General features: G+C 41.5%; 1 protein-coding gene across 1 annotated transcript; it reads left to right on the forward strand.

The window, feature by feature from the left end:
- Nucleotides 1–9698: 9698 nt before the first annotated feature.
- Nucleotides 9699–19434, forward strand: LOC106597856 (acyl-CoA desaturase). Its single transcript, XM_045701078.1, has 6 exons — nucleotides 9699–9891; nucleotides 10169–10429; nucleotides 11071–11201; nucleotides 13970–14175; nucleotides 16810–17042; nucleotides 17389–19434. The coding sequence occupies exons 2-6, from the start codon at nucleotides 10198–10200 to the stop codon at nucleotides 17592–17594; spliced, it is 1008 nt and encodes a 335-aa protein (XP_045557034.1). The 5' UTR covers nucleotides 9699–9891; nucleotides 10169–10197; the 3' UTR covers nucleotides 17595–19434.
- The last annotated feature ends 6861 nt before the right edge of the window (nucleotides 19435–26295 follow it).

Consider the following 26295-nt stretch of genomic DNA (forward strand, 5'->3'; position numbering starts at 1 on the left):
ACAATGCCCCTGTGCACAAAGCGAGGTCCATACAGAAATCGTTTGTCGAGATCGGTGTGGAGGAACTTGATTGGTCTGCACAGAGCCCTGACCTCAACTCTATCGAACACCTTTGGGATGAGTGGGAACGCCGACCTCGAGCCAGGCCTAATTGCCCAACATCAGTGCCCGACCTCACTAATGCTTTTGTGGCTGAATGGAAGCATGTCCCCCGTATTAATGTTCCAACATCTAGTGGAAAGCCTTCCCAGAAGAGTGGTGGATGTTATAGCAGCAAAGGTGGGACCAACTCCATATTAATGCCCATGATTTTGGAATGAGATGTTCAACAAGCAGGTGTCCACATACTTTTGGTGATGTAATTTACTCTCTGATGTGCTATGTTACACCCTGTTGTGTATTAGTTTCATTCTGTACTATAGGTTGGTTGAAGAGATGTCAGTCAGTCAAACAGGTTGGCCAGAGAGAGCAAACAGAGAACATCATGTGGCAACAGAAGGCATAGAAGTACCTCACTCAGTGATCATTATTTGTTTCACAAATACTTATACAATCCATTGATGCTTACATTGTCATCCTTTGCTGTATATATTTTAGTTTTGAAATAAAACAATTCAATTCAGACTTGTATAAATAAGCAAGTGTCAATGTTTAGTGCAGAAAGTGTATAAAGGGATTTATGATTGTGTAAGGTAGATTCTTCAGCAGAGTAGGCTAATGTACACGTGGGTCTACAGGAGAGAAGGGGAATGAATGAATGGATGGATGGATGGATGAATGAATGGATGGATGGATGGATGGATGGATGGATGGATGGATGGATGGATGAATGAATGGCACTAGAGACTTAATAACAGCAGGTCAGGCTGAGCTGAACTGAGTGGTGAGTATGGAGCGGACCAACAGCATGGAACCAACCAGTATGGAACAGGTCAGTGTGGAACCAGGCAGCGGTATGGAACCTGGCAGTGTGGAACCGCTTGTAGTGTGAACTTAACATATAAGGAATACTTTTTAAAATATATATAATGTATAAAATCCCCAAAATTGACCTAAGGACAATAGAAGTGTCCGTAGTTGCAGAATCACCCAATTACGAGACAGTGATACTATGAATGTTCTGACTTGTCATGTTGTGTCTTGCCGGTAGGTGGAGCCAAAACTCAGCTATAGCCATACAACAAAGCTGGAGGTTTTAAGGTGGGAACATGTCACCCCACTATCAAAGATTTCTATAACTAACCCAAGATATACCACAGCCTGTCCTTTCCAATGGGAGCAAATGAATCATAGTGGGCAGAACAAGGAAGGAGGTGGGCAGAGCCAAGCTCTAGCTAGTGAGATCCTATTGGCGTGTTCTAGAGTTGATTTGCATATTTCTGTTAAGGGAACGCCTACTCTGAACTGTATGTGTACAATAACAAAATTCGCCCTTGCACTCCTTCTAAACAACGCAATTAAAAATTTTTTTTCGCAAAGCGTAAAATCTACAAAACATCTACTATGTTTGGTACAGATTGGAAACAGAAAACCGTATGGAGATCAAATGTTTCATCGATGAGAAAATTTACAGATTTTAGGCCAAAATCCATCTGGCTTCATCTTCTCCCACAGCCGGCTATTGGGGTTCCTCTCATCACCATATTTGGTAGTGAGTGGAAACACCAACCGGTTTCTTCACATTTATACATCCAGTGAAATATCTGGCTCATTGTTCTATCTGTGCCACTATCATCCAAGGGGAATGTAAATTATAGATAAGGTTAGGGTTTAGGGTAGGGACATCCCAATGAGCTCAAAAAGGAATGACCTTAAATTATAGGTTGGATTCTTTTTTTTATTTTACTCCAGACGTGATGCCTTGCTAAGGTTTTCACTCACTTTGCAGGCATGTCATAGGATTGGTCAGAGGGGAACACATGTTGAAGAACTGCTGCTGATTGGTCGTGTTGAATCAGACGATGTAAGCTGTTGTGCAGGGTGATTTTACCAGGTGAACCACCCTAGTGCCATTATGACCTAAAGTAACCTCTTCTTGACAAGGTGATGTAACCATAACCTCCATCAAACACAATGCATATGAAAGTATCCTACAGTCACCAATGGGAAATGAACACAGTCTTATTGTGTTGGTGGGGTGTGTCAGAGTCATATGGTTTTATCCCAAATGGCTCCATATTCCCAATATAGTGCACTACTTTTGAATAGAGGGCCCTGGTCAAGTTAAGCACTATATGGGCAATAGAGTGCCATTTGGGGAGCAGAATATATCTCCATTCATAGTCCTACCCAGACATGATTCCTAGAGCTCTAGCCAGCTTTCAATTTTAGGGAACCCCACACAATTTACTGAGAGCTTTGGCCTCAAAGACAAAGACAGCACAGCCATGGATCTGTTTAGTAATCAAATACAAATGTATTTGCGCCGAATACAACAGGTTACAACACCTTACCGTGAAATGCTTACTTACAAGCCCTTAGCAGCTAGCATAGTGGTTAGAGCATTGTGCCAGTAACCAAAAAGTTGCTATATCGAATCCCTGAGCTGACAAGGTAAAAATATGTTGTCCTGCCCCTGAGCAAGGCAGTTAACCCACTGTTCCCCGGGCGTCGAAGATGTGGATGTTGATTAAGGCAGCCCTCCCGCACCTCTCTGATTCAGAGGGGTTGGGTTAAATGTGGAACACACATTTCAGTTGAATGCATTCAGTTGTACGACTGACTAGGTATCTCCCAATCCAGTTCAATAATAAGCCTACTCCAGTGCTTGACTTGGGATGAAAGAAGTGCAGCAGCTGTCTTTTTCCAAGTTGGGCCATTGGGGGTTTTTTTTCAACAAAATTCACAAATGAAATTATGCTCTAGAGACCTTTGATTATTCACTGTTAAAGGTTCATACACATTTTCCATGACTTAACCACATTTCCATTACTATTATTATAGGCTACATGAAAAAGTAACCATTATTGACACTGGAAGACTACGGTGTCTGATCCCATGTAGGCCGTTGTGCCATTGATCAAGGCACTTAACTTCCACAAAGTAGAACTGCACTCTTAGTCACATGTTGTCAACATGTGGTCAACCCTCCATCTGGAGAGATTCTGGGTGTACAGGCTTGGCTTTTGATCCAACCCTGAAACACCCAAGTCTGCTTATCAAGGTCCTGTTGAGCAGCTGATGTTAAGGCTACAATGTGGTTAGAGCAGGGCTTGAACAAAAGTCTGCACACCCAGTAGCTATCCTGCAGTGGTGTAAAGTACTTAAGTTAAAAATACTTTAAAGTACTACTTAAGTAGTTTTTGGGGGTGTCTGTACTTTATTTTAATATTTCTATTTTTAACAACTTTTACTTTTACTTCACAAAATTCCTCCAGAAAATGATGTACTTTTTACTCCATACATTTTCCCTGACACCCAAAAGTACTCGTTACATTTTAAATGCTTAGCAGGATAGAAAATGGTCCAATTCGCACACTTATCAAGAGAACATCCCTGGTCATCCCTACTGCCTCTGATCTGGTGGACTCACTAAACAGAGAACATCCCTGGTCATCCCTACTGCTTCTGATCTGGTGGACTCACTAAACACAAATGCTTTGTTTTTAAATGATGTCTGAGTGTTGACGTGTGACCCTGGCTGTATATAAGGAATTTATATAAGGAATGTTGTATTACTGGTACTTTTACTTTTGATACTTAAGTATATTTTAGAAATTACATTTACTTTTGATACTTAAGTATATTTAAAAATACTTTTAGACTTTTACTGAAGTAGTATTTCACTGGGTGACTTTCACTTTTACTTGAGTCATTTTCTATTAAGGTATCTTTACTTTTACTCAAGTATGAGAATTTAGTACTTTTTTCACCACTGCTATCCTGGAGGATGGTTGCTATCCTGGAGGATGGTTGCTATCCTGGAGGATGGTTGCCACCCTTGAAATAAAATATTGCAACATTACAACCAAATACTTTTGTTTGTTTCAATAAATCAGGGATCAGATGGATAAGGTAGGATTCTTCAAAGCAAGGTATCTAAAACCTTGTTCCTGCAGGCCATAATGCTCAAATCAGTTTTGTTTTTCAAATCCGTTTTGGACTACTGACTGTCCAAACAGCATGGCCATATCGGATGTATGTGTTCACACAGCAATCATTTGCAGACAAGGCTACCCTAGTCGTCATAGTAACAACAGGTGTATGCCATAGTGGTGTAGGCTGATTAGTGGTGGTGCGTGTGCTTCCTATCACTCAGACGTTATGTAGCAAGCTAAGATTATGCAAATAAATAGGATTTGAGTCACTTCAAACTGCCAATGTGAACACGGCTTAACTGTTTACATATAAGGCTCAAATATTCATATTTCAGGAGATATCTATGCACAGCACAGGAGGCTGCTGAGGGGAGAACGGCTCATAATAATGCCCGGAACGGAGCAAATGGAATGGTATCAAACACCTGGAAACCATGGAAACCATGTGTTTGATACCATTCCATTGATTCCACTCCAGTCATTACCATGAGCCTGTCCTCCCCAGTTAGGGTACCACCAACCTCGTGTGATGCACAGCAAGTTATTTGTCAATTAAACTATTCTTACAATTTTCGTTGTCGCAGTTACATGGCTACGGTTTAATTGAGGGTAATCCCATCTTTCCAACGGTGCAGATTTATTTAGGCTAGTGCCGGTGGAAAGTCGACAACGACATTAATGCTGAGTTATAATTAACTAGCGAGATGACTGCTACATGTTGTTTTGAATTGGCTATCTACACTGAACAAAAATATAAATGTAACATGTACAAGGTTGGTCCCATGTTTCATGAGCTGAAATAGAAGATCCCAGAAATGTTCCATATGCACAAAAAGCTTATTTGTCTCAAATTTTGTGCACAAATTTGTTAACATCTCTGTTAGTGAGCATTTATCCATTGCCAAGATAATCTATCCACATGACAGGTCTGGCATATCAAGAAGCTGATTAAACAGCATGATCATTGCACAGGTGCACCTTGTGCTGGGGACAATAAAAGGCCACTCTAAAATGTGCAGTTTTGTCACATAACACAATGTTTTGAGGGAGTGTACATTTGGCATGCTGACTGCAGGAATGTTCACCAGAGCTGTTGCCAGAGAATCTAATGTTCTCTACCATGAGCTGCCTCCAACGTCGTTTTAGAGAATTTGGCAGTACGTCCAACCGGCCTCACAACCGCAGACCATGTGTAACCATGCCAGCTACCTGGACAGCTGATGAAACTTTGGGTTAGCACAACTGAAAAATGTCTGCACAAACTGTCAGAAACTGTCTCAGTGAAGCTCATCTGTGTGCTCGTTGTCCTCACCAGGGTCTTGACCTGACTGCAGTTCGGTGTCATAACTGACTTCAGAGGGTAGAATGCTCACTTCGATGGCCACTGGCACGCTGGGGGAGTGTGCTTTTCGTGGATGAATCCCGGTTTCAACTGTACCGGGCTGATGGTAGACAGTGTGTATGGTGTCGTGTGGGCGAGCCGTTTGCTGATGTCAACGTTGTGAACAGAGTGCCCCATGGTGGCGGTGGGTTATGGAATGGGCAGGTATGAACTATGGACAACGAACACAATTGCATTTTATCGAAGGCAGTTTTAATGGACACAGATACCGTGACGCAATCCTGAGGTCCATTGTCTTGCCATTCTTCCGCCGCCATCACCTCATGTTTCAGCATGATAATGCATGGCCCCATGTCACAAGGATCTGTACACAATTCCTAGAAGCTGAAAATGCCTTTGTTCTTCCATGGCCTGCATTCTCACCAGACTTGTCACCCATTGAGCATGTTTGGGATGCTCTGGATCTATGTGTACGACAGCGTGTTCCAGTTCCCGTCAATATCCAGCAACTTCGCACAGCCATTGAAGAGGAGTGGGACAACATTCCACAGTCCACAATCAACAGCCTGATCAACTCCATGAGAATGAGATGTGTCTTGCTGCATGAGGTAAATGGTGGTCACACCAGATACAAGGGGCGCAACTTTGGTTTTAGAAGTGGGGGGGACATACAGTTGAAGTTGGAAGTTTACTTACACCTTAGCCAAATACATTTAAACTCAGTTTTTCACAATTCCTGACATTTAATCCTAGTAAAAATTCCCTGTATTAGGTCAGTTAGGATCACCAACTTTATTTTAAGAACCTGAAATGTCAGAATAATAGTAGAGAGAATGATTTATTTCAGCTTTTATTTCTTTCATCACATTCCCAGTGGGTCAGAAGTTTACATACTCTCAATTAGTATTTGGTAGCATTGCCTTTAAATTGTTTAACTTGGGTCAAATGTTTCAGGTAGCCTTCCACAAGCTTCCCACAATAGGTTGGGTGAATTTTGGCCCATTCCTCCTGACAGAGCTGGTGTAACTGAGTCAGGTTTGTAGGCCTCCTTGCTCTCACATGCTTTTTCAGTTCTGCCCAAAAATGTTCTAAAGGTTTGAGGTCAGGGCTTTGTGATGGCCACTCCAATACCTTGACTTTGTTGTCCTTAAGCCATTTTGCCACAACTTTGGAAGTATGCTTGGGTTCATTGTCCATTTGGAAAACCCATTTGTGACCAAGCTTTAACTTCCTGACTGATGTCTTGAGATGTTGCTTCAATATATCCCCATAATTTTCCTACCTCATGATGCCATCTATTTTGTGAAGTGCACCAGTCCCTCCTGCAGCAAAGCACCGCCACAACATGATGCTGCCACCCCCGTGCTTCACGGTTGGGATGGTGTTCTTTGGCTTGCAAGCCTCCCCCTTTTTCCTCCAAACATAACGATGGTCATTATGGCCAAACAGTTCTATTTTTGTTTCATCAGACCAGAGGACATTTCTCCAAAAAGTATGATCTTTGTCCCCATTTGCAGTTGCAAACCGTAGTCTGGCTTTTTTATGGCGGTTTTGGAGCAGTGGCTTCTTCCTTGCTGAGCGGCCTTTCAGGTTATGTCGATATAGGACTCGATTTACTGTGGATATAGATACTTTTCTACCTGTTTCCTCCAGAATCTTCACAAGGTCCTTTGCTATTGTTCTGGGATTGATTTGCACTTTTCGCACCAAAGTACGTCAATCTCTAGGAGACAGAACACGTCTCCTTCCTGAGCGGTATGACGGCTGCATAGTCCCATGGTGTTTATACTTGCGTACTATTGTTTGTACAGATGAACGTGGTACCTTCAAGCGTTTGTAAATTGCTTCCAAGGATGAACCAGACTTGTGGAGGTCTCCAATTTTTTATCTGAGGTCTTGGCTGATTACTTTTGATTTCCCCACGATGTCAAGCAAAGAGGCACTGAGTTTGAAGGTAGGCCTTGAAATACATCCACAGGTACACCTCCAATTGACTCAAATGATGTCAATTAGCCCATCAGAAGCTTCTAAAGCCATGACATAATTTTCTGGAATTTTCCAAGCTGTTTAAAGGCACAGTCAATTTAATGTACGTAAACTTCTGTCCCACTGGAATTGTGATACAGTGAATTATAAGTTAAATAATCTGTCTGTAAACAATTGTTGGAAAAATTACTTGTTTCATGCACAAAGTAGATGTCCTAACTGACTTGACAAAACTATAGTTTGTTCACAAGATATTTGTGGAGTGGTTGAAAAACGAGTTTTAATGACTCCCACCTAAGTGTATGTAAACTTCTGACTTCAACTGTATATATATATATATATATATATATATATATATATATATATATATATATATATATTATCCAGATAGATAAACACTCCAAACAGCCTACCTAACTGCTCAGAGGCGACTGCATGGTCCTAAAGCACACCGTAGCCTAGGTTTGTATCACATTCCAATAATAGAATTGGGGAATGTTGGGGGACTTGTTGCGCCCCTGCCAGATACTGACTGGTTTTCTGATCCACACGGTATCTGTGACCAACAGTTGCATATCTGTATTCCCAGTCATGTGTAATCCATAGATTAGGGCCTAATGAATGTATTTCAATTGACTGATTTCCTTATGTGAACTGTAACTCAGTAAAATCTTTGAAATTGTTGCATGTTGCGTTTATATTTCAGTTCAGTGTAGTCTGTTGTCTGTCATTATTTTATACCTGCTGCTGAATTGCCGCGCTCTCTCTCTCTCTCTCTCTCTCTCTGGAAACGAACCACTCACACTGGCACACGTGCAGCATACACAGTCACGCAATGAAGGGTCATTCCGGTAATGGCTGATATGTCGATTTGTAAGTGATTGATCATATTTAAAAGTGTGCCTTCATTAATTATATTAACAAAAATTATGAAACTAATTTCAATTACCTTTCATGACCTTAAAACCCCTAATTTGACACTTGGATCAGCGCATCATGCCATTCAGGCTGGTGCATTTTCAATCTGCACAATCTGGAACAGCCTACAGTCATGCACAGCTTCACAGACTAGCGGCAAATCAATTTAAACAAAGTGGAATCAGGAAATGAATGCCCAATTTTCATTGTTATTCAATACAGATCCCGCCTTCCATTCCGCTTTGATCACCGTGTTTTGCCTAGGTGTGTGAATCTGCGCCGGCGACAGGCTACTTTGTTTTACAGAGGAGCTGGTTTGCAATTACCAAAAAATGTGAAGTCCGGGTACGGAGCTCTGGACAGGGCCGGCCCAAGTCAAGCAATCTCAGACATTATCTCTCACTGCATTCCCATCACTAAAGTGCAACCGTGTGGGTGTGGGTGTGGCTGAATCAATGGACAAAGTATTCTTCTTCTCTTTCTTCAGTGTCTGAATGAAAGTGTGAGATATTTAAAGATATGATGAATGAATCAAGCACATAGAGACATGCCTATTATCACAAAGTTCATGAACCACCGAAGCTACTGAAATGTGGTGTGACATTCTGAGGCTTCCTGTGAAATTCATCATATAGGTGTGGGAAGCACAGCACTAGACGTGGTGACATCACTTGGCATAGCTGAAGCAGAGAGCGGAGGAACGACTGTAGCCTACCAACTATCTAATGGCAGAAGATAGTCCCATCATGCTGACAGTGTCGCCATCACTGATGATCCAAACCAACCGTTTGATTCTTATAAGATGTTTTTAGAATGGGCTACTGGTATTGTCAGTATTGCATTCCATTTCTAGAGTGCCAATCCAATAAAACATATCAAATCAAAGATATGAACTATTTGTGTAAACCTGTACAATAGATTATTATTAATCAATATTGTATTAATGAGATGTAACTAAAGTAGACCTACACTTTCTCCATCCAATATTTATCTTTGAGGGGGAAAACTGTGTAATAACCCAGAACTGTACTGTAGTCATAAATAAAATCAAACTTTATTTGTCACATGCGTCGAATACAACATGTGTAGAGCTTACCGTGAAATGCATATTTACAAGCTCTTTTAACCAACAGTGCAGTTCAAGAAAAAGTTAAGAAAATATTTACCAAAGTAACACAATAAAATAACAATAAGAGGCTATATATAGGGGGTACCGGTACTGAGTCAGTTTGCAGGGGTACAGGTTAGTTAAGGTAATTTGTACATGTGACTATGCAGAGAGATGAAAACCAGACTGTAGTATATTATTATGTAAATGATGAGAATATTCTATAACCAGGTCTTATAACAACGTGAACATCAGATAACAGGACAACCAATGAAACGTCGCCAGAAAGGTGGTATCAAACCCAGCTTGTCCAATTACAGTCTCGCAAATATCTTGTCCAACCTCGTAGCACCTAGCAAGGTAACCTGCTTCAGCAACACTGTGTAACTTAGCTCATCACACAGCACGATATTATTTTCAATTCAGTGCCGTTTAGCACCATTTCAAACTTGATTCTGTCGTATTTGTTCGCATCAATCAACAGAAGTAGTCTTCATAAGGTACGTTTGATATTTTATTTCATATAATACTGGGACTTTTCATCCGACATTAGCTAGCTAACGTTACGCGGCGTCTTGATGCCAGTGTTCAGCATCACCCAGCAACAGACAGGTTTTGTTACCATCGTGCAACGTTAACCACGATTTCGAGTGACATTAGCTACAGATGTCCGTTTCTGCAGAAACAATACATTTAATTCACATTTATGCCACTATTTTATGACTGTTGTGCTGTCTCGTATTTTGAAGGTAACAAAATGTCTGCTTTCGTTGCCAGTTTCATTCATCAACAAAATCACGGCGAGGATGACTGACACTGAGATAGAGGGTCCGGGGAGACACAGGAACGGGGATGTGCTCGCAGAATCGGCGACAAAAAGAGATGATGTGTTTGATGAAACGTACAAAGAGAAAGAAGGTCCTAAACCTTCAATGAGAATCGTGTGGAAAAATATCATATTGATGACTTTATTGCACATTGGAGCCGTGTACGGCATCTCCCTCGTCCCATCTGCTCATGTTTTGACCTGGGCTTGGTGTAAGTATGATAAAGCTAACCCACTTGTTATTTCAAATGAACTGAGTTTTACATTCAAATTGTTTTGATGGCGTAGTTAATTTTCACATCTGATTGGGCCCCCAGCACAGCTGGATTCGCCAGTCTTCAGTGCTGCGTACCGCCATCTCCCTGCCTCTTTCTCTCTCCCCTGCTGGTGGACACGGATGGTTGTCGTTTCTCTGCAACTGTAATGCTATAATAACCAGACATGTAGAAAGTTCTAGAAACAATGGTTATTATGCATTCATGGAAAAGTCCTAACCACATATGATTATTGTATTCCGAAGATAAGCTCCAAATGAATGATTCTATGGAAAAGAGACATTCTAATGTGACCCTACGTGTATATTATTAGTATTATTCACTATCGCTCCTTTATATCCTGTTATGGAATAGCAGACCTTTTTTCTGGATTAGATGGCAAACAAATGAATTAATGTTTTAGGAAAAACAGAGAGTACAGGACCCATTCTTGATCTCTGCCACCTGAGGCTATGTATGTTTATGGTCATGTTTCCTCTGTTTACCTTGCAAATGATTCTGCACGAGGAGCTGTTGTCACCTGTCCATTAAATAGATTTTGTTCCTCTATCTTCCTTGTTCTCTCTCTTTCCACACAGCTGTGTTTTGCTTTTTAACAAGTGCTTTAGGAGTGACTGCGGGGGCTCACCGGCTATGGAGCCACAGGTCCTACAAGGCCTCGTTACCTCTCAGAATCTTTCTTGCCACTGCCAACTCCATGGCCTTTCAGGTAAAACATGTCTTTCCCACTTCACCTTTTATTTAACCGGGTTGAACATCGGAAGACAGACAGTAGCGGTATAAACACAAAACATCTTCATTTGTTATGATGAACAAACTTTCCCAAAGTATCATTCTGTTAGCCTGGTCAAGCAGACGGTTGCATGCACTCAGAATGTGAGCTATCGTGAGATCAGGCTGTAATGTAGAATGTTCATTCAAATTATGCTAATTTACAGTGCCTTCGGGAAATATTCAGATCCCTTGACTTTATCCACATTTTGTTTCGTTACAGCCATACTCTAAAATTGATTAAATATATATTTTTTTAATCCTCAGCAATTTACACACAATGCCCCATAATGACAAAGCGAAAACAGGTTTTGAGACATTTTTGCAAATGTATTAAAAAAAAAACGTGTTTACGTAAGTATTCAGACCCTTTGCTATGAGACTCGAAATTGAGCTCAGGTGCCTCCTGTTTCCATTGATCATCCTTGAGATGTTTCTACAACTTGAGTGGAGTCCACCTGTGGTCAATTAAATTGGACATGATTTGGAAAGACCCACACCTGTCTATATAAGGTCCCACAGTTGACAGTGAAAGAGAAAAAAACAAGCCATGAGGTTGAAGGAATTGTCCATATAGCTCCGAGACAGGATTGTGTCATGGCACAGATCTGGGGAAGGGTACCAAAAAATTTCTGCAGCATTGAAAGTCCCCAAGAACACGGTGGCCTCCATCATTCTCAAATGGAAGAAGTTTGGAACCAACAAGACTCTACTTGGAGCTGGCTGCAGGGCCAAACTGAACAATCGGGGGAGAAGGGCCTTGGTCAGGGAGGTGACCAAGAACCCAATGGTCACTCTGACAGAGCTCCAGAGTTCCTCTGTGGAGAAGGGAGAACCTTCCAGAAGGACAACCATCTCTGCAGAACTCCACCAATCAGGCCTTTTATGGTAGAGTGGCCAGACAGAAGCCACTCTTCAGTAAAAGGCACATGACAGCCTTTTGTGCTGTTGTCTGTGCCCAATAATGTTTGTACCATGTTTTGTGCTTCTACCATGTTGTGTTGCTACCATGTTGTTGTCATGTTGTGTTGCTACCATGCTGTTTTATCATGTGTTGCTGCCTTGCTATGTTGTTGTCTTAGGTCTCTCTTTATGTAGTGTTGTGTCCTTTTGGTAGGCCATCATTGTAGATAAGAATTTGTTCTTAACTGACTTGCCTATTTAAATAAAGGTTAAATACAAAATAAAAACAGCCTGCTTGGAGTTTGCCAAAAGGAACCTGAAGACTCACACCATGAGAAACAAGAATCTCTGATGAAACCAAGATTAAACTCTTTGGCCTGAATAACGTCTGGAGGAAACCTGGAACCATCCCTACGGTGAAGCATGGTGGTGGCAGCATCATGTCTGGAGGAAACCTGGAACCATCCCTACGGTGAAGCATAGTGGTGGCAGCATCATGTCTGGAGGAAACCTGGAACCATCCCTATGGTGAAGCATAGTGGTGGCAGCATCATGTTGTTGGGATGTTTTTCAGCGGCAGGGACTGGGAGAAGAGTCAGGATCGAGGCAGAGATGAACGGAGCAAAGTACAGAGAGGTCCTTGATGAAAATCTGCTCCAGAGCGCTCAGGACCTCAGACTGCGGCGAACGTTCACCTTCCAACAGGACAACGACCCTAAGCACAGCCAAGACAACGCAGGAATGGCTTCGGGACAAGTCTCTGAATGTCCTTGAGTGGCCCAGCCAGAGCCTGGACTTGAACCCGATTGAACATCCCAGGAGAGACCTGAAAATAGCTGTGCCACGACATTCCCCCATCCAACCTGACGGGGCTTGAGAGGATCTGCAGAGAAGAATAGGAGAAACTTCCCAAATACAGGTGTGCCAAGCTTGTAGCATCATACCCAAGAAGATTCAAGGCTGTAATCGCTGCCAAAGGTGCTTCAATAAAGTACTGAGTAAAGGGTCTGAATACTTATGTAAATGTGATATTTCCATTGTTGTTTTTTCATACATTTGCAAAAATGTGTAAAATAAATAAAATGTTTTTGTGTGTAGATTGATTAGAATTATTTTTTAAATCAATTTTTGAATAATGCTGTAACAAAAGTTTGGAAAAAGTGAATGGGTCTGAATACTTTCCCAAGGCACTGTATACGTCACATGCAATGGGATGTATTTTTGTAATGTAATTTGAGTTGACAACACAGCAAAGATTGAAAGGTACACTGCCTGCTTTTATTTCCTGGATTGGTCTAGTTTGAAGATAACAAAGTTTAGGCCAATGTAGTAATTCCATGCAGAAGCGTTTGAAAATGAACAAATTCATTGGACCAGCGCCGCATTGCTGATTCTACAGGATTAGTGAGTAAAAATTACTGGAAGTGAATGTTAGCCATGAAAGTGGAGAATAAACACAATCGTAGTTCATTTCAGCTAACTACTCAGTAAACACAGAATAACTGTTCTGGTCATTTAAAAACGTTTTCCAAATGATCTACGTCCACTTTATTACTTGATGTCCCGACCGCTGGTCACGTTTTCAATGCTAATCCTGTAGAATCAGCAATGGCACCGGTCCAATAAATTTGTTTCTTTTCCAACGCTCTGCATGGAATTATTCCGCTGTCTTTACCAGTATATTAATGACCTAGGCATGGGTACACTCAAAATGGCTGCCAAGTCCACCCATTATGCCATCACGCCCATTCTGTGGATTCTATGTGTAAATATTTGTCTTTGTACCCCCCCACCCCATTACAGAATGACATCTTTGAATGGGCTCGGGACCACAGAGTTCACCACAAGTTTTCAGAGACCGATGCCGACCCCCACAACGCCGTCCGAGGGTTCTTCTTCGCCCACATCGGTTGGCTCCTGGTGCGTAAACACCCGGACGTCATTGAGAAGGGGAAGAAGCTGGAGCTCAGTGACTTGAAGGCTGACAAAGTTGTCATGTTCCAGAGGAAGTATGTATTCCTTCCTGATGATCAATTTAAACAGTATTTGTTGAATTTTCTCTTCCATAACTGTTTCTGTTCACTCCATAATCTGTGATGACACTCCCCACTAAACCCAGCCTATTCATAGTTAGATCATCAATATGACTCACAAGGTTTCAGAAGCCTCTTAACAATGGAGATCTGGAGCATCCATGACATCATGTTGTGTATTTGTAACTGAATAATGTGATCATCTGTCAAAGAAGAGGCTGCCAGCCGAGACTGTGTTACTGTGTTGGGTCCTGTAGAGAGAGAGACTGTTAGATTGACAGTCTATATGCTGTGTTGTGCCCTGTAGAGAGAGGTCTACCTGCTGTGTTTGGCCATGTACAGAGAGGTCTGTTAGACTGACAGTCTAGCTGCTGTGTTTGGTCCTGTACAGAGAGGTCTGTTATATTGACTGTTTGCTTGTTTATTCCATGTGTAACTCTGTGTTGTTGTGTGTCACACTGCTTTGCTTTATCTTGGCCAGGTTGCAGTAGAAAATGAGAACTTGTTCTCAACTAGCCTACCTGGTTAAATAAAGGTGAAATAAATAAATAGAGGTTGACTGATTAATCGGCAGGGCCGACTTCAAGTTTTCATAACAATCGGTAATCGGCATTTTTGGACACCGATCATGGCTGATTATATTGCACTCCACGAGGAGACTGCGTGGCAGGCTGACCACCTGTTATGCGAGTGCAGGAAGGAGCCAAGGTAAGTTGCTAGCTAGCATTAAACATATCTTTATAAAAAACAATCAATCTTAACATAATAGCTCCCTGTGGCTCAGTTGGTAGAGCATGGTGTTTGCAATGGTGTTTGCAATGCCAGGGTTGTGGGTTCGATTCCCACGGGGGGCCACTATGGGGGGGAAAAAATTCTGAAATGAATTGAAATGTATGCATTCACTACTGTAAGTCGCTCTGGATAAGAGTGTCTGCTAAATGACTAAAATGTAAAAAGATTAAAATGTAATCACTAGTTAACTACACATGGTTGATGATATTACTAGTTTATCTAGCTTGTCCTGCGTTGCATATAATCAATGCAGTGCATGTTAATTTATCATTGAATCACAGCCTACTTCACCAAACTGGTGATGATTTAACAAGCGCATTCGCGAAAAAAGCACTGTCGTTGCACCACTGTACCTAACCATAAACATCAATGCCTTTCTTTAAAATCAATACACAAGTATATATTTTTAAACCTGCATATTTAGTTAATATTGCCTGCTAACATGAATTTATTTTAACTAGGGAAATTGTGTCACTTGCGTTCTGTGCAAGCAGAGTCAGGGTATATGCAGCAGTTTGGGCCGCCTTGCTCGTTGCAAACTGTGAAGATGTTTTCTTACTAACAAAGACCGTAATTAATTTGCCTGAATTTTACAAAATTATGACATAACATTAAAGGTTGTGCAATGTAACAGCAATATTTAGACTTAGGGATGCCACCCGTTAGATAAAATACGGAACGGTTCCGTATTTCACTGAAAGAATAAACGTTTTGTTTTTGAAATTAGTTTCCAGATTTGACCATATTAATGACCTAAGGCTCGTATTTCTGTGTGTTTATTATATTCTAATTAAGTCTATGATTTGATAGAGCAGTCTGACTGAGCGGTGGTGGGCAGCAGCAGGCTCATAAGCATTCATTCAAACAGCACTTTCCTGCGTTTGCCAGCAGCTCTTCGCTGTGCTTCAAGCATTGCGCTGTTTATGACTTCAAGCCTATCAACTCCCGAGATTGGGCTGGCAATACTATAGTGCCTATAAGAACATCCAATAGTCAAAGGTATATGAAATACAAGTCGTATTAGAGAGAAATAGTCCTCGAAGTCCTATAATAACTACAACCTAAAGCTTCTTAACTGGAAATATTGAAGACTCATGTTAAAAGGAACCACCAGCTTTCATAGGTTCTCATGTTCTGAGCAAGGCACTTAAACGTTAGCTTTTTTACATGGCACATTTTGCACTTTTACTTTCTTCTCCAATACTGTTTTTGCATTAGTTAAACCAAATTGAACATGTTTCATTATTTATTTGAGACTAAATAGATTTTATTTATGTATTATATTAAGTTCAAATAAAAGTGTTCAGTCAGTATTGTTGTAATTGTCATTATTACAAATATATATATATATAAATCGGCCGATTTAATCGGTACCAGCTTTTTTTGGCCCTCCAATAATCGGTATCGGCGTTGAAAAATCATAATCGGTCGATCTCTAGTCTGTAAGACTGACAGTCTATCTGCTGTGTTGGGTCCTGTACAGAGACGTCTGTTGGACTGACAGTCTATCTGCACATATACATGGATATATACACACATGATAACATATGCACTATACACATGGATTTTGTATTGTAGATATGTGGTAGTGGAGTAGGGACCTGAGGGCACACACTTAGTGTGTTGTGAAATCTGTTATGAATGTATTGTGATGTTTTTAAAATTGTATAACTGCCTTAATGTTGCCGGACCACACGAAGAGTAGCTGCTGTTACACTGACAGTTTGAATAGACATGTATCTTCTGTGCTGCCTCCGTATGATGGGTATTACAAGATGTGATGGAGGATATGTCTCTGTACTCTGGTCTTCTCCACAGGTATTACAAGATGTCAGTGGTGCTGATGTGCTTCTCCATCCCCATGTTTGTTCCTTGGTGCCTGTGGGGAGAGAGCCTGTGGCTGGGCTACTTCGTACCAGGCCTGCTGAGATACACCCTGGTACTGAACGCTACCTGGCTGGTCAACAGTGCTGCCCACATGTGGGGCAACCGGCCCTACGACACCAACATCAACCCCAGAGAGAACAAGTTTGTCACCCTTAGTGCCATAGGTATGTTAGCTACCTCTTGCCATTTTAAAAGATCTTAAAACTTCATTAAGTCGCTCCTTTATAACATGTAGTTATATCGTAGATGACACTATACTGGGGCCTCCTGAGTGGCGCAGTGGTCTAAGGCACTGCTTCGCATTGCTAGCTGTGCTACTAGAGATTCTGGGTTCGAGTCCAGGCTCTGGGAGACCCATGGGGCGGCGCACAATTGGCCCAGCGTCGTCCGGGTTAGGGGAGGGTTTCCTCGGCCTGTGGGTGTTCACATCTTACAAGATATCTTGAATATTTTTTTCTGTGTAAATAATGGCCAATGGTTAGCCTAACTATGGTTTCCTGTCACTTTCAGGTGAAGGATTCCATAACTATCACCACACCTTCCCTTATGATTATGCATCAAGTGAGTTTGGCTGCAAACTGAACCTGACCACCTGTTTCATCGACTTGATGTGTTTCCTCGGCCTGGCAAAGGACCGCAAGAGAGTGTCCCCTGAAATAGTGCTGGCCCGGGCTCAGCGCACTGGGGACGGAAGCACCCGGAACCGGAGTGGCTAAGAGGTTTTCCCCAATCTCAAAAAAGCACCAAAACCAATGTAAAAAAAAATATATAGAAAACTGACAAAAGTTTAGTTTGCAGTGTAATTTTGAGAGATGCTTCTCTATCTTGTAGCTACGTCACAGCTTCACTCTTCTCCTTTGTGAGCTATACATTTCCTAAAGACTTCTTAAAGATTCATGTTAGCTTTTAAAATAGGGACTTTTAATCACCTGATGTTTTACTGTTTCATTTCTTCTTCGCTGCAGCAAATAGTCTGTTGTGTGAAATGGTACAAATCTGTCTGTTGCCAAAGCTGGTATGCTGCCATTGGTCAAGCCTCCCTCAGTAGGCTGGAGGAGGTATTTCTGAGCTGTGAATGCTTCTTCTGCTGCAATGGTACGTTGATGTTGCATAGGCAATCAATCCAGAGTTTCTTAAACCGCAGTCAAGTATTAAAGGAGAGATTATAAAAATAAGGAAGCTTTTTAAACTTGTTGTTGTGACACCTTTAAATCTCCATCTTGAAGTGAAGCTGTCAGTTGTGTCCATAGCTTTCATGTAATGTGGGTCATGTAACCAAAACAGATACTTTTCTATTCTTAAAGTAACTGTCCAGTGAAAATCTCACTTTTAAAAGGTCATATTCTGTTTACTCATACCCAAATAATGTTGCGGACTCGTCCTATACTTACTTGTATTTGTGGCCAAAGCATAAATTGGAGGAAGAAAAATCACTTCAAAAATCCCACTTCAAACTTGTATCTCAAACAGACGGTTTAAAAAATGCTTGCTATTTCCTCATAGAGTATGATGTTCTGGCCAATCAGCGGCTTACTCACATTAATATGTATAATGACCGGTATATACGCCCACACCATTCCAACACAGAAAAGCTGCTTTTTAACAGACTTAATTAAAACATTTGTAAGGAAAACTATTTCACTCATATTGTAATTTATTACAAGTCATATTTCATAAAACTCTGGAAACAGTGGACAGTTACTTTAATACTCAATGATTACTGGATATTAATAAGGAATAGAGTCCTGAAACGTGGAAAACCATGTTCCATTTCATAGAGTATATGAGATTTATTAGGTTTCAGCTGACTTGGTTCTTATTCAACATTGTTACAGTTTACAGCAAAGTGTTTAAAGTATACATAAGGACTTACTTTATTGAGAGGGGTCGCAGTGGAACTGAATAAAGCACAGACATGACGGTACTGTCACAAAAAGAGATTAGAGATTTTATACTTCTTAGAAAACAAATTAAGAATACATGCTCCCCTCCCTAGATTTTCAACCAGGTTAGAGCTAAAATATATATATATATTTTATATATATATTTATTATATATATAATAATATATATTATATATATTATATTATATATATATTAGTAGTAAATAGTAGTAAATAGTAAAAAATATTTTTGAATGTGCTGTTTCTTATAGAAGCAGGGCTGACTAACTAGGTGAGAATATTTTGGACGGTAGAGCAAGACATTTTTTAAAGCTAACTCCCTGCAATTGTACACATTTTGCCATGGGGCATTGATAAAAATGTGCCGTTTTAAAGCTAATTTCCCAGCTGGTAATCCAGCCATGAATATAAAACAGTTCTCTGCCATGGCCATTCTACCGTAGGCTGTGTGTACTTTGTACAAGCTATTTGTAGTCTACAGCACTTCTAATTGAATTGACAAAAAAACAACTCAATAAAAAATTCTTTCGTTGATAAAAGTAAACTAGTAAAAGGTGAATGTAAAATGTAGTTGTTAGGATTATGGCCATAAAATGAACTTCTGAATCCCTGAAGAGGGACCTGCAGTATTTATTTTTACCTTGGCAAGTAAGTTAAGAACAAATTCTTATTTTCAATGACAGCCTAGGAACAGTGGGTTAAATGCCTTGTTCAGGGGCAGAACAACAGATTTTTGCTTTGTCAGGTCAGGGATTTGATCTTGCAACCTTTCAGTTACTGACCAAACGCTCTAACCGCTATGCTACCTGCTGGTTACTGGCCCAACGCTCTAACCGCTATGCTACCTGCTGGTTACTGGCCCAACGCTCTAACCACTAGGCTACCTGCTGGTTACTGGCCCAACGCTCTAACCACTAGGCTACCTGCTGGTTACTGGCCCAACGCTCTAACCACTAGGTTACCTGCTGGTTACTGGCCCAACGCTCTAACCACTAGGTTACCTGCTGGTTACTGGCCCAACGCTCTAACCGCCTAGCTACCTGCTGGTTACTGGTCCAACGCTCTAACCACTAGGCTACCTGCTGGTTACTGGCCCAACGCTCTAACCACTAGGTTACCTGCTGGTTACTGGTCCAACGCTCTAACCACTATGCTACCTGCTGGTTACTGGTCCAACGCTCTAACCACTAGGCTACCTGCTGGTTACTGGCCCAACGCTCTAACCACTAGGCTACCTGCTGGTTACTGGTCCAACGCTCTAACCACTAGGCTACCTGCTGGTTACTGGTCCAACGCTCTAACCACTAGGCTACCTGCTGGTTACTGGTCCAACGCTCTAACCACTAGGCTACCTGCTGGTTACTGGTCCAACGCTCTAACCACTAGGCTACCTGCTGGTTACTAGTCCAACGCTCTAACCACTAGGCTACCTGCTGGTTACTGGTCCAACGCTCTAACCACTAGGCTACCTGCTGGTTACTGGTCCAACGCTCTAACCACTAGGCTACCAGCTGGTTACTGGTCCAACGCTCTAACCACTAGGCTACCAGCTGGTTACTGGTCCAACGCTCTAACCACTAGGCTACCTGCTGGTTACTGGTCCAACGCTCTAACCACTAGGTTACCTGCTGGTTACTGGCCCAACGCTCTAACCACTAGGCTACCTGCTGGTTACTGGTCCAACGCTCTAACCACTAGGCTACCTGCTGGTTACTGGCCCAACGCTCTAACCACTAGGCTACCTGCTGTTTACTGGCCCAACGCTCTAACCACTAGGCTACCTGCTGTTTACTGGTCCAACGCTCTAACCACTAGGCTACCTCCTGTTTACTGGTCCAACGCTCTAACCACTAGGCTACCTGCTGTTTACTGGTCCAACGCTCTAACCACTAGGCTACCTGCTGGTTACTGGTCCAACGCTCTAACCACTAGGCTACCTGCTGGTTACTGGTCCAACGCTCTAACCACTAGGCTACCTGCCCCAGTATCCCCAGTATCATAATATTTAACTTCTTGATAACACGGTTATATAAGGAGTTAATCCACATTTAGTTTAAAACATTCACCAACTACTATACGGTACATTTCTTCCATACCTTCCTCTGCCATAACATGAAAATGTCAGTTGATTTTCTCGTAATATTTGATAATAAATCTAACTGCCAAAATAATAATGCTTGAGTAAATGAGGGATGCAAAGTGTATTGAAGCAGGTGCTTCCAAACAGGTGTGGTTTCCTGAGTTAATTAAGCAATTAACATCCCATTATGCTTAGGGTCATGCATAAAAATGCTGGGCAGGCCATTATTATGGCTACCATGGCTATGTCCCCATAGGATGACAATGCCCCCATCCACAGGGCAAGAGTGGTTTGATGAGCATGAAAACGATGTAAACCATATACCATGGCCGTCTCAGTCAACAGATCTCAACCCAATTGAACACTTATGGGAGATTCTGGAGCGGCGCCTGATGCAGCGTTTTACACCACCGCCAACAAAACACCAACTGGTGGAATTTCTCCTGGAATAATGGTGTCGCATCCCTCCAACAGAGTTCCAGACACTTGTAGACTCTATGCCAAGGTGAAGCTGTTCTGGCTCGTGGTGGTGTTTTATTTTGTTAGTTACCTCTATGTACCCATAATGTGCCATTGGTTGGACATGTCTAGTGCAGCCATACCATAGGCTCATTATTAGCCGCTTGTAGCTGGATAATGCTGTTTAGCAAGCTACTTAGGTCATAAGATTGTACAAGATTTAAAAAAACGTTTTCAGACATTTAGCAGATGCTCCTATCCAGAGCAACTTACAGGAGCAATTAGGGTTAAGTGCCTTGTTCAAGGGCACATCGGCATATATCCCCCCCCGCCTAGTCAACTCTGGGATTCGAACCAGTGACCTTTTGGTTACTGGGCCAACGCTTAAAAGTGTGGTCTTTGTCATAACCTAAACAACTGCCCTGATCTCCTTGACACTAGCTAAATAAAGTCAGTTAGTTGTTACCTGAGACAGTCGTATAGCATGTAAAAGATAACATTAACACGGAGGCATTCTTGGTGATGTGTTTTCCTCAGTAAGGTAGTAACACATGCAGTAGGCCCAGGTGTTATTTGGTCAGTAGAAGATCCAGGGGCCTTTGGATGTTCTACAGAGGCTCAGATTGTGACTTAGGAGATTGTTCAATAGGGGAGTTACTTTTCATTCAACTTGAAAGATTCTGTTTGTATGTTAACTTGACAATGTTCTGTATGCATAAATCGTGTACTTTTTGCCATTGTGGTTTTCATTTACTGAAAGAAAATTGCATGAAAATGTATTGCTTTTAGTACTTTTTTCCTTTGGCAGTTGCACAGGACTTCTAAAATTAATTATTTATTTGAGCACCTTTTTAAATGATTTTAAAGGTCCAATGCAGCTATTTCTATCTCAATATCTGGCATTTCTGGGTAACAATTAAGTACCTTACTGTGATTGTTTTCAATTAAAATGGTCAAAAAGAAAAAACAAAAATAGCTTTGTAGCAAAGAGCAATTTCTCAAGCAAATGTTTAGCTAAGACTGTCTGGAAGTGGCTCTGAGTGGGGAGGGGAAACTGAAAACTAGCTGTTATTGGCAGAGAGGTTTGGAACTCTCTTTCTTATTGGTCTATTAACAAATTTACTACATGGTGATGTCACCATGTAAGGCCAAAACTCCCTCTCACCAAAACAGGCTGGAATTTCAGGCAGTCTTTTCAAACAGCTCTTACACTAAAAGGAAATTATCATAATTTTCACAATTTCACAGTATTATTCCAACCTTATAGTGTGGAAATATATATGTAAAATACAGTAAATCACATTGTTGACTGTACTGGACCTTTAAAAAGATTGAGTCAGGATACTCTACTACTGCCTAATGCCTTATGACTACTTCAATCCATTCCTGATCATTTCTGTGTTCACATCCCATTTAGTTTAGTTAAAAACAGCCAAAGTGAAAGGCCGAAATGACATGTACCACAATGCAGATCTAAGTGTTTTAGTTCCATCAGATATGAATGAATTGGTGGTTTACTGTATTTAATGTACTTTAGTGGACAATGGCCGAATCCGATAGACGTGCCAACCTGAAGGAGGTACAGAGACAGGACATGGCATCTGCATGGAACTTTTGAATAAAAAGGGGCTTTAATGTTAGCCTGGTCCCAGTTCCGGATCGGATTGTGCTGTATATTTAAACAGCTGTAGGAGTTGGCTATACAGCACACATTGATCTGGGAACAGGATACTTTAATGTGAAAAGCTAGTGAGAGCTAATCGTAGAGTTACTGAACTCCAAATTATTACAACAAGTCATTCAAATACTTCTCTTGCTGTATTATTCAACGATCCCAAAATAAATATTGTTAATTCTGTCATGTTGAGGGAAGCAAAACTGTTATCATCCTTATGTTCTGGTATATGTAACGTGAAATATATTCTGAAGTAAAATTCAGAGATATTTTCAATAAATGTATAATTAAATTAATTGTTGTTGCTCTACTGTTTGCAGTGCAGTTATTTTCCCAGTATTCTTGAAATGCCTTAGCAACAGTCTGACACATTTTGCGAGGAATGTTGTAATGCACTGTAAACAGAAGATTTTCTACAGGTGGGAAATATACTGTGTTGAAGATACTGTATGTTCCTGTATTTAAATGCCACATTGATATGAATTAATATATTGTTCAAATGCCCAGTCAAATAAAAATACATTGTACCTTTTGTCTAATCTGTAAGTAAAGTTGTAAATATTATATAATAATCCCAATAATAACAGATTTGATAATAAGCCAAAGCACAATCAACACTTCAAAGATGAGGGGAAATTAACTGAGTCGTATTCACCAGTGCTCACTGTTTCAAAACCTTTTGCAACAGAAAAGGAGAACAAACGTTTCTTATTGGGCAAGTTACGGTGGATCAGTGGTTCCGTACCCCTTCACACATTCAACCTCCAGCTGTACCCCCTCTAGCACCAGGGTCAGCACACTCTCAAATGTTGTTTTTTGCCATTGTAAGCCTGCCACACACACACTATACGATACATTTGTGTTTGAGTGTGAGTTTTTGTCACAACCCGGCTCGTGGGAAGTGACAAAGAGCTCTTATAGGACCAGGGCACAAATAATAATAATCAATAATTTTGCTCTTTATTTAACCATACATTTAAAACCTTATTTGTTCATTGGAAATTGTGAATAACTCACCACAGGTTAATGAGAAGGGTGTGCTTGAAAGGATACACATAACTCTGCAATGTTGGGTTGTATTGGAGAGAGTCTCAGTCTTAAATCATTTTCCACACACAGTCTGTGCCTGTATTTAGTTTTCATGCTAGTGAGGGCCGAGAACCCACTCTCACATAGGTACATGGTTGCAAAGGGTATCCGTGTCTTAACAGCATGATTTGCCAAGGCAGGATACTTTGAGCACAGCCCAATCAAGAAATATTGGCAGTAGCTTCTGATTAAATACCTAAAACTTCTTCGGGATCGGTGTCCCTTCCATGGGACGGTTGAGCTAACGTAGGCTAATGCGATTAGCATGAGGTTGTAAGTAACAAGGACATTTCCTAGGACATAGACGTATCTGATATTGGCAGATAACTTAAATTCTTGTTAATCTAACGGCACTGTCCAATTTAGCTATTACAGTGAAAGAATATCATGCTATTGTTTGAGGTGAGTGCACAATTTTGAACATGAAAAATTATTAATAAACAAATTAGACACATTTGGGCAGTCTTCACACAAACATTTTTACATAAATACAATGGTTCATTGGATCAGTCTAACACTTTGCACATACACTGATGCCATCTAGTGGCCAACATCTAGAATAATACCTGGGCTAGAATAATACATTATGTCCTTTCTCTTGCATTTCAAAGATGATGGTACAAAAAAAATACAAAAGAACGGTTGGTTTTTTCTTTGTATTATCTTTTACCAGATATATTGTGTTATACACTGCTAAAAAAATAAAGGGAACACTTAAACAACACAATGTAACTCCAAGTCAATCACACTTCTGTGAAATCAAACTGTCCACTTAGGAAGCAACACTGATTGACAATAAATTTCACATGCTGTTGTGCAAATGGAATAGACAACAGGTGGAGATTATAGGCAATTAGCAAGACACCCCCAATAAAGGAGTGGTTCTGCAGGTGGGGACCACAGACCACTTCTCATTTCCTATGCTTCCTGGCTGATGTTTTGGTCACTTTTGAATGCTGGCGGTGCTTTCACTCTAGCGGTAGCATGAGACGGAGTCTACAACCCTCACAAGTGGCTCAGGTAGTGCAGCTCATCCAGGATGGCACATCAATGCGAGCTGTGGCATGAAGGTTTGCTGTGTCTGTCAGCGTAGTGTCCAGAGCATGGAGGCGCTACCAGGAGACAGGCCAGTACATCAGGAGATGTGGAGGAGGACGTAGGAGGGCAACAACCCAGCAGAAGGACCGCTACTGTCGTGGAAAATTGTCTTAAGAATAACACTTCTTACAAGAACTTGTAAATTCAATATAGACTTTAATACAGAGTAACAAAGCCGAGCCGGTCCGCGGACCACAACTGCCTTCCTTAGGCCCCGGCTCTGCTTTTATGCATATACAATACATAGGTCCATCCTTTATGTAAATGAAGTAAAACCCCCTATGCGTTCTGCCACCATTTTCTTTCAACCCAATGGATAACGCCCTCATCTGCTTTTAGCTCTAACATTGTAGTGGCTGGATAACGCCCATATCTGCTTTTAGCTCTAACATAGTAGGGGCTAGACTCTCCTCATTTGGATATGAAAATAATGCATGCATTGCAGGCTTACGCTTGGCATATATTTAGTCATGGCCATACATACAGCTTGCCTGGCCTTTGCGTGGTTCCTGCTTGGGGATGTATAGCCATCTGTTATTTCCACTCAGGGCCTGCTGTCAGTCTCCTCTTTCGCTAGCTAATGTATTTCTATCTTTCTTTCCTCAGCAAGTCTACCTTTCTCCCACACTACCTCCGCCTTTGTGCAAGGAGAAGCAGGAGGATCACTGCCAGAGCCCTGCAAAATGACCTCCAGCAGGCCACAAATGTGCATGTGTCTGCTCAAACGGTCAGAAACAGACTCCATCAGGGTGGTATGAGGGCCCGACGTCCACAGGTGGGGGTTGTGCTTACAGCCCAACACCGTGCAGGACGTTTGGCATTTGCCAGAGAACACCAAGATTGGCAAATTCGCCACTGTCGCCCTGTGCTCTTCACAGATGAAAGCAGGTTCACACTGAGCACGTGACAGACGTGACAGAGTCTGGAGACGCCGTGGAGAACGTTCTGCTGCCTGCAACATCCTCCAGCATGACCGTTTTGGCGGTGGGTCAGTCATGGTGTTGGGTGGCATTTCTTTGGGGGGGCCGCCCAGCCCTCCATGTGCTCGCCAGAGGTAGCCTGACTGCCATTAGGTACCGAGATGAGATCCTCAGACCCCTTGTGAGACCATAT

This window comes from Salmo salar, chromosome ssa18 (assembly GCF_905237065.1).
Source record: "Salmo salar chromosome ssa18, Ssal_v3.1, whole genome shotgun sequence".
NCBI lineage: Eukaryota > Metazoa > Chordata > Actinopteri > Salmoniformes > Salmonidae > Salmo > Salmo salar.

What these genes read in the sequence shown, in the direction of transcription:
- LOC106597856 (XM_045701078.1), top strand. Translation starts at nt 10,198, where the DNA reads ATGACTGACACTGAGATAGAGGGTCCGGGGAGACACAGGAACGGGGAT. An exon ending in CCAACTCCATGGCCTTTCAG is followed by an intron (nt 11,202 to 13,969) that starts GTAAAACATGTC and finishes ACCCCATTACAG; the next exon opens with AATGACATCTTTGAATGGGC. An exon ending in GTTGTCATGTTCCAGAGGAA is followed by an intron (nt 14,176 to 16,809) that starts GTATGTATTCCT and finishes TCTTCTCCACAG; the next exon opens with GTATTACAAGATGTCAGTGG.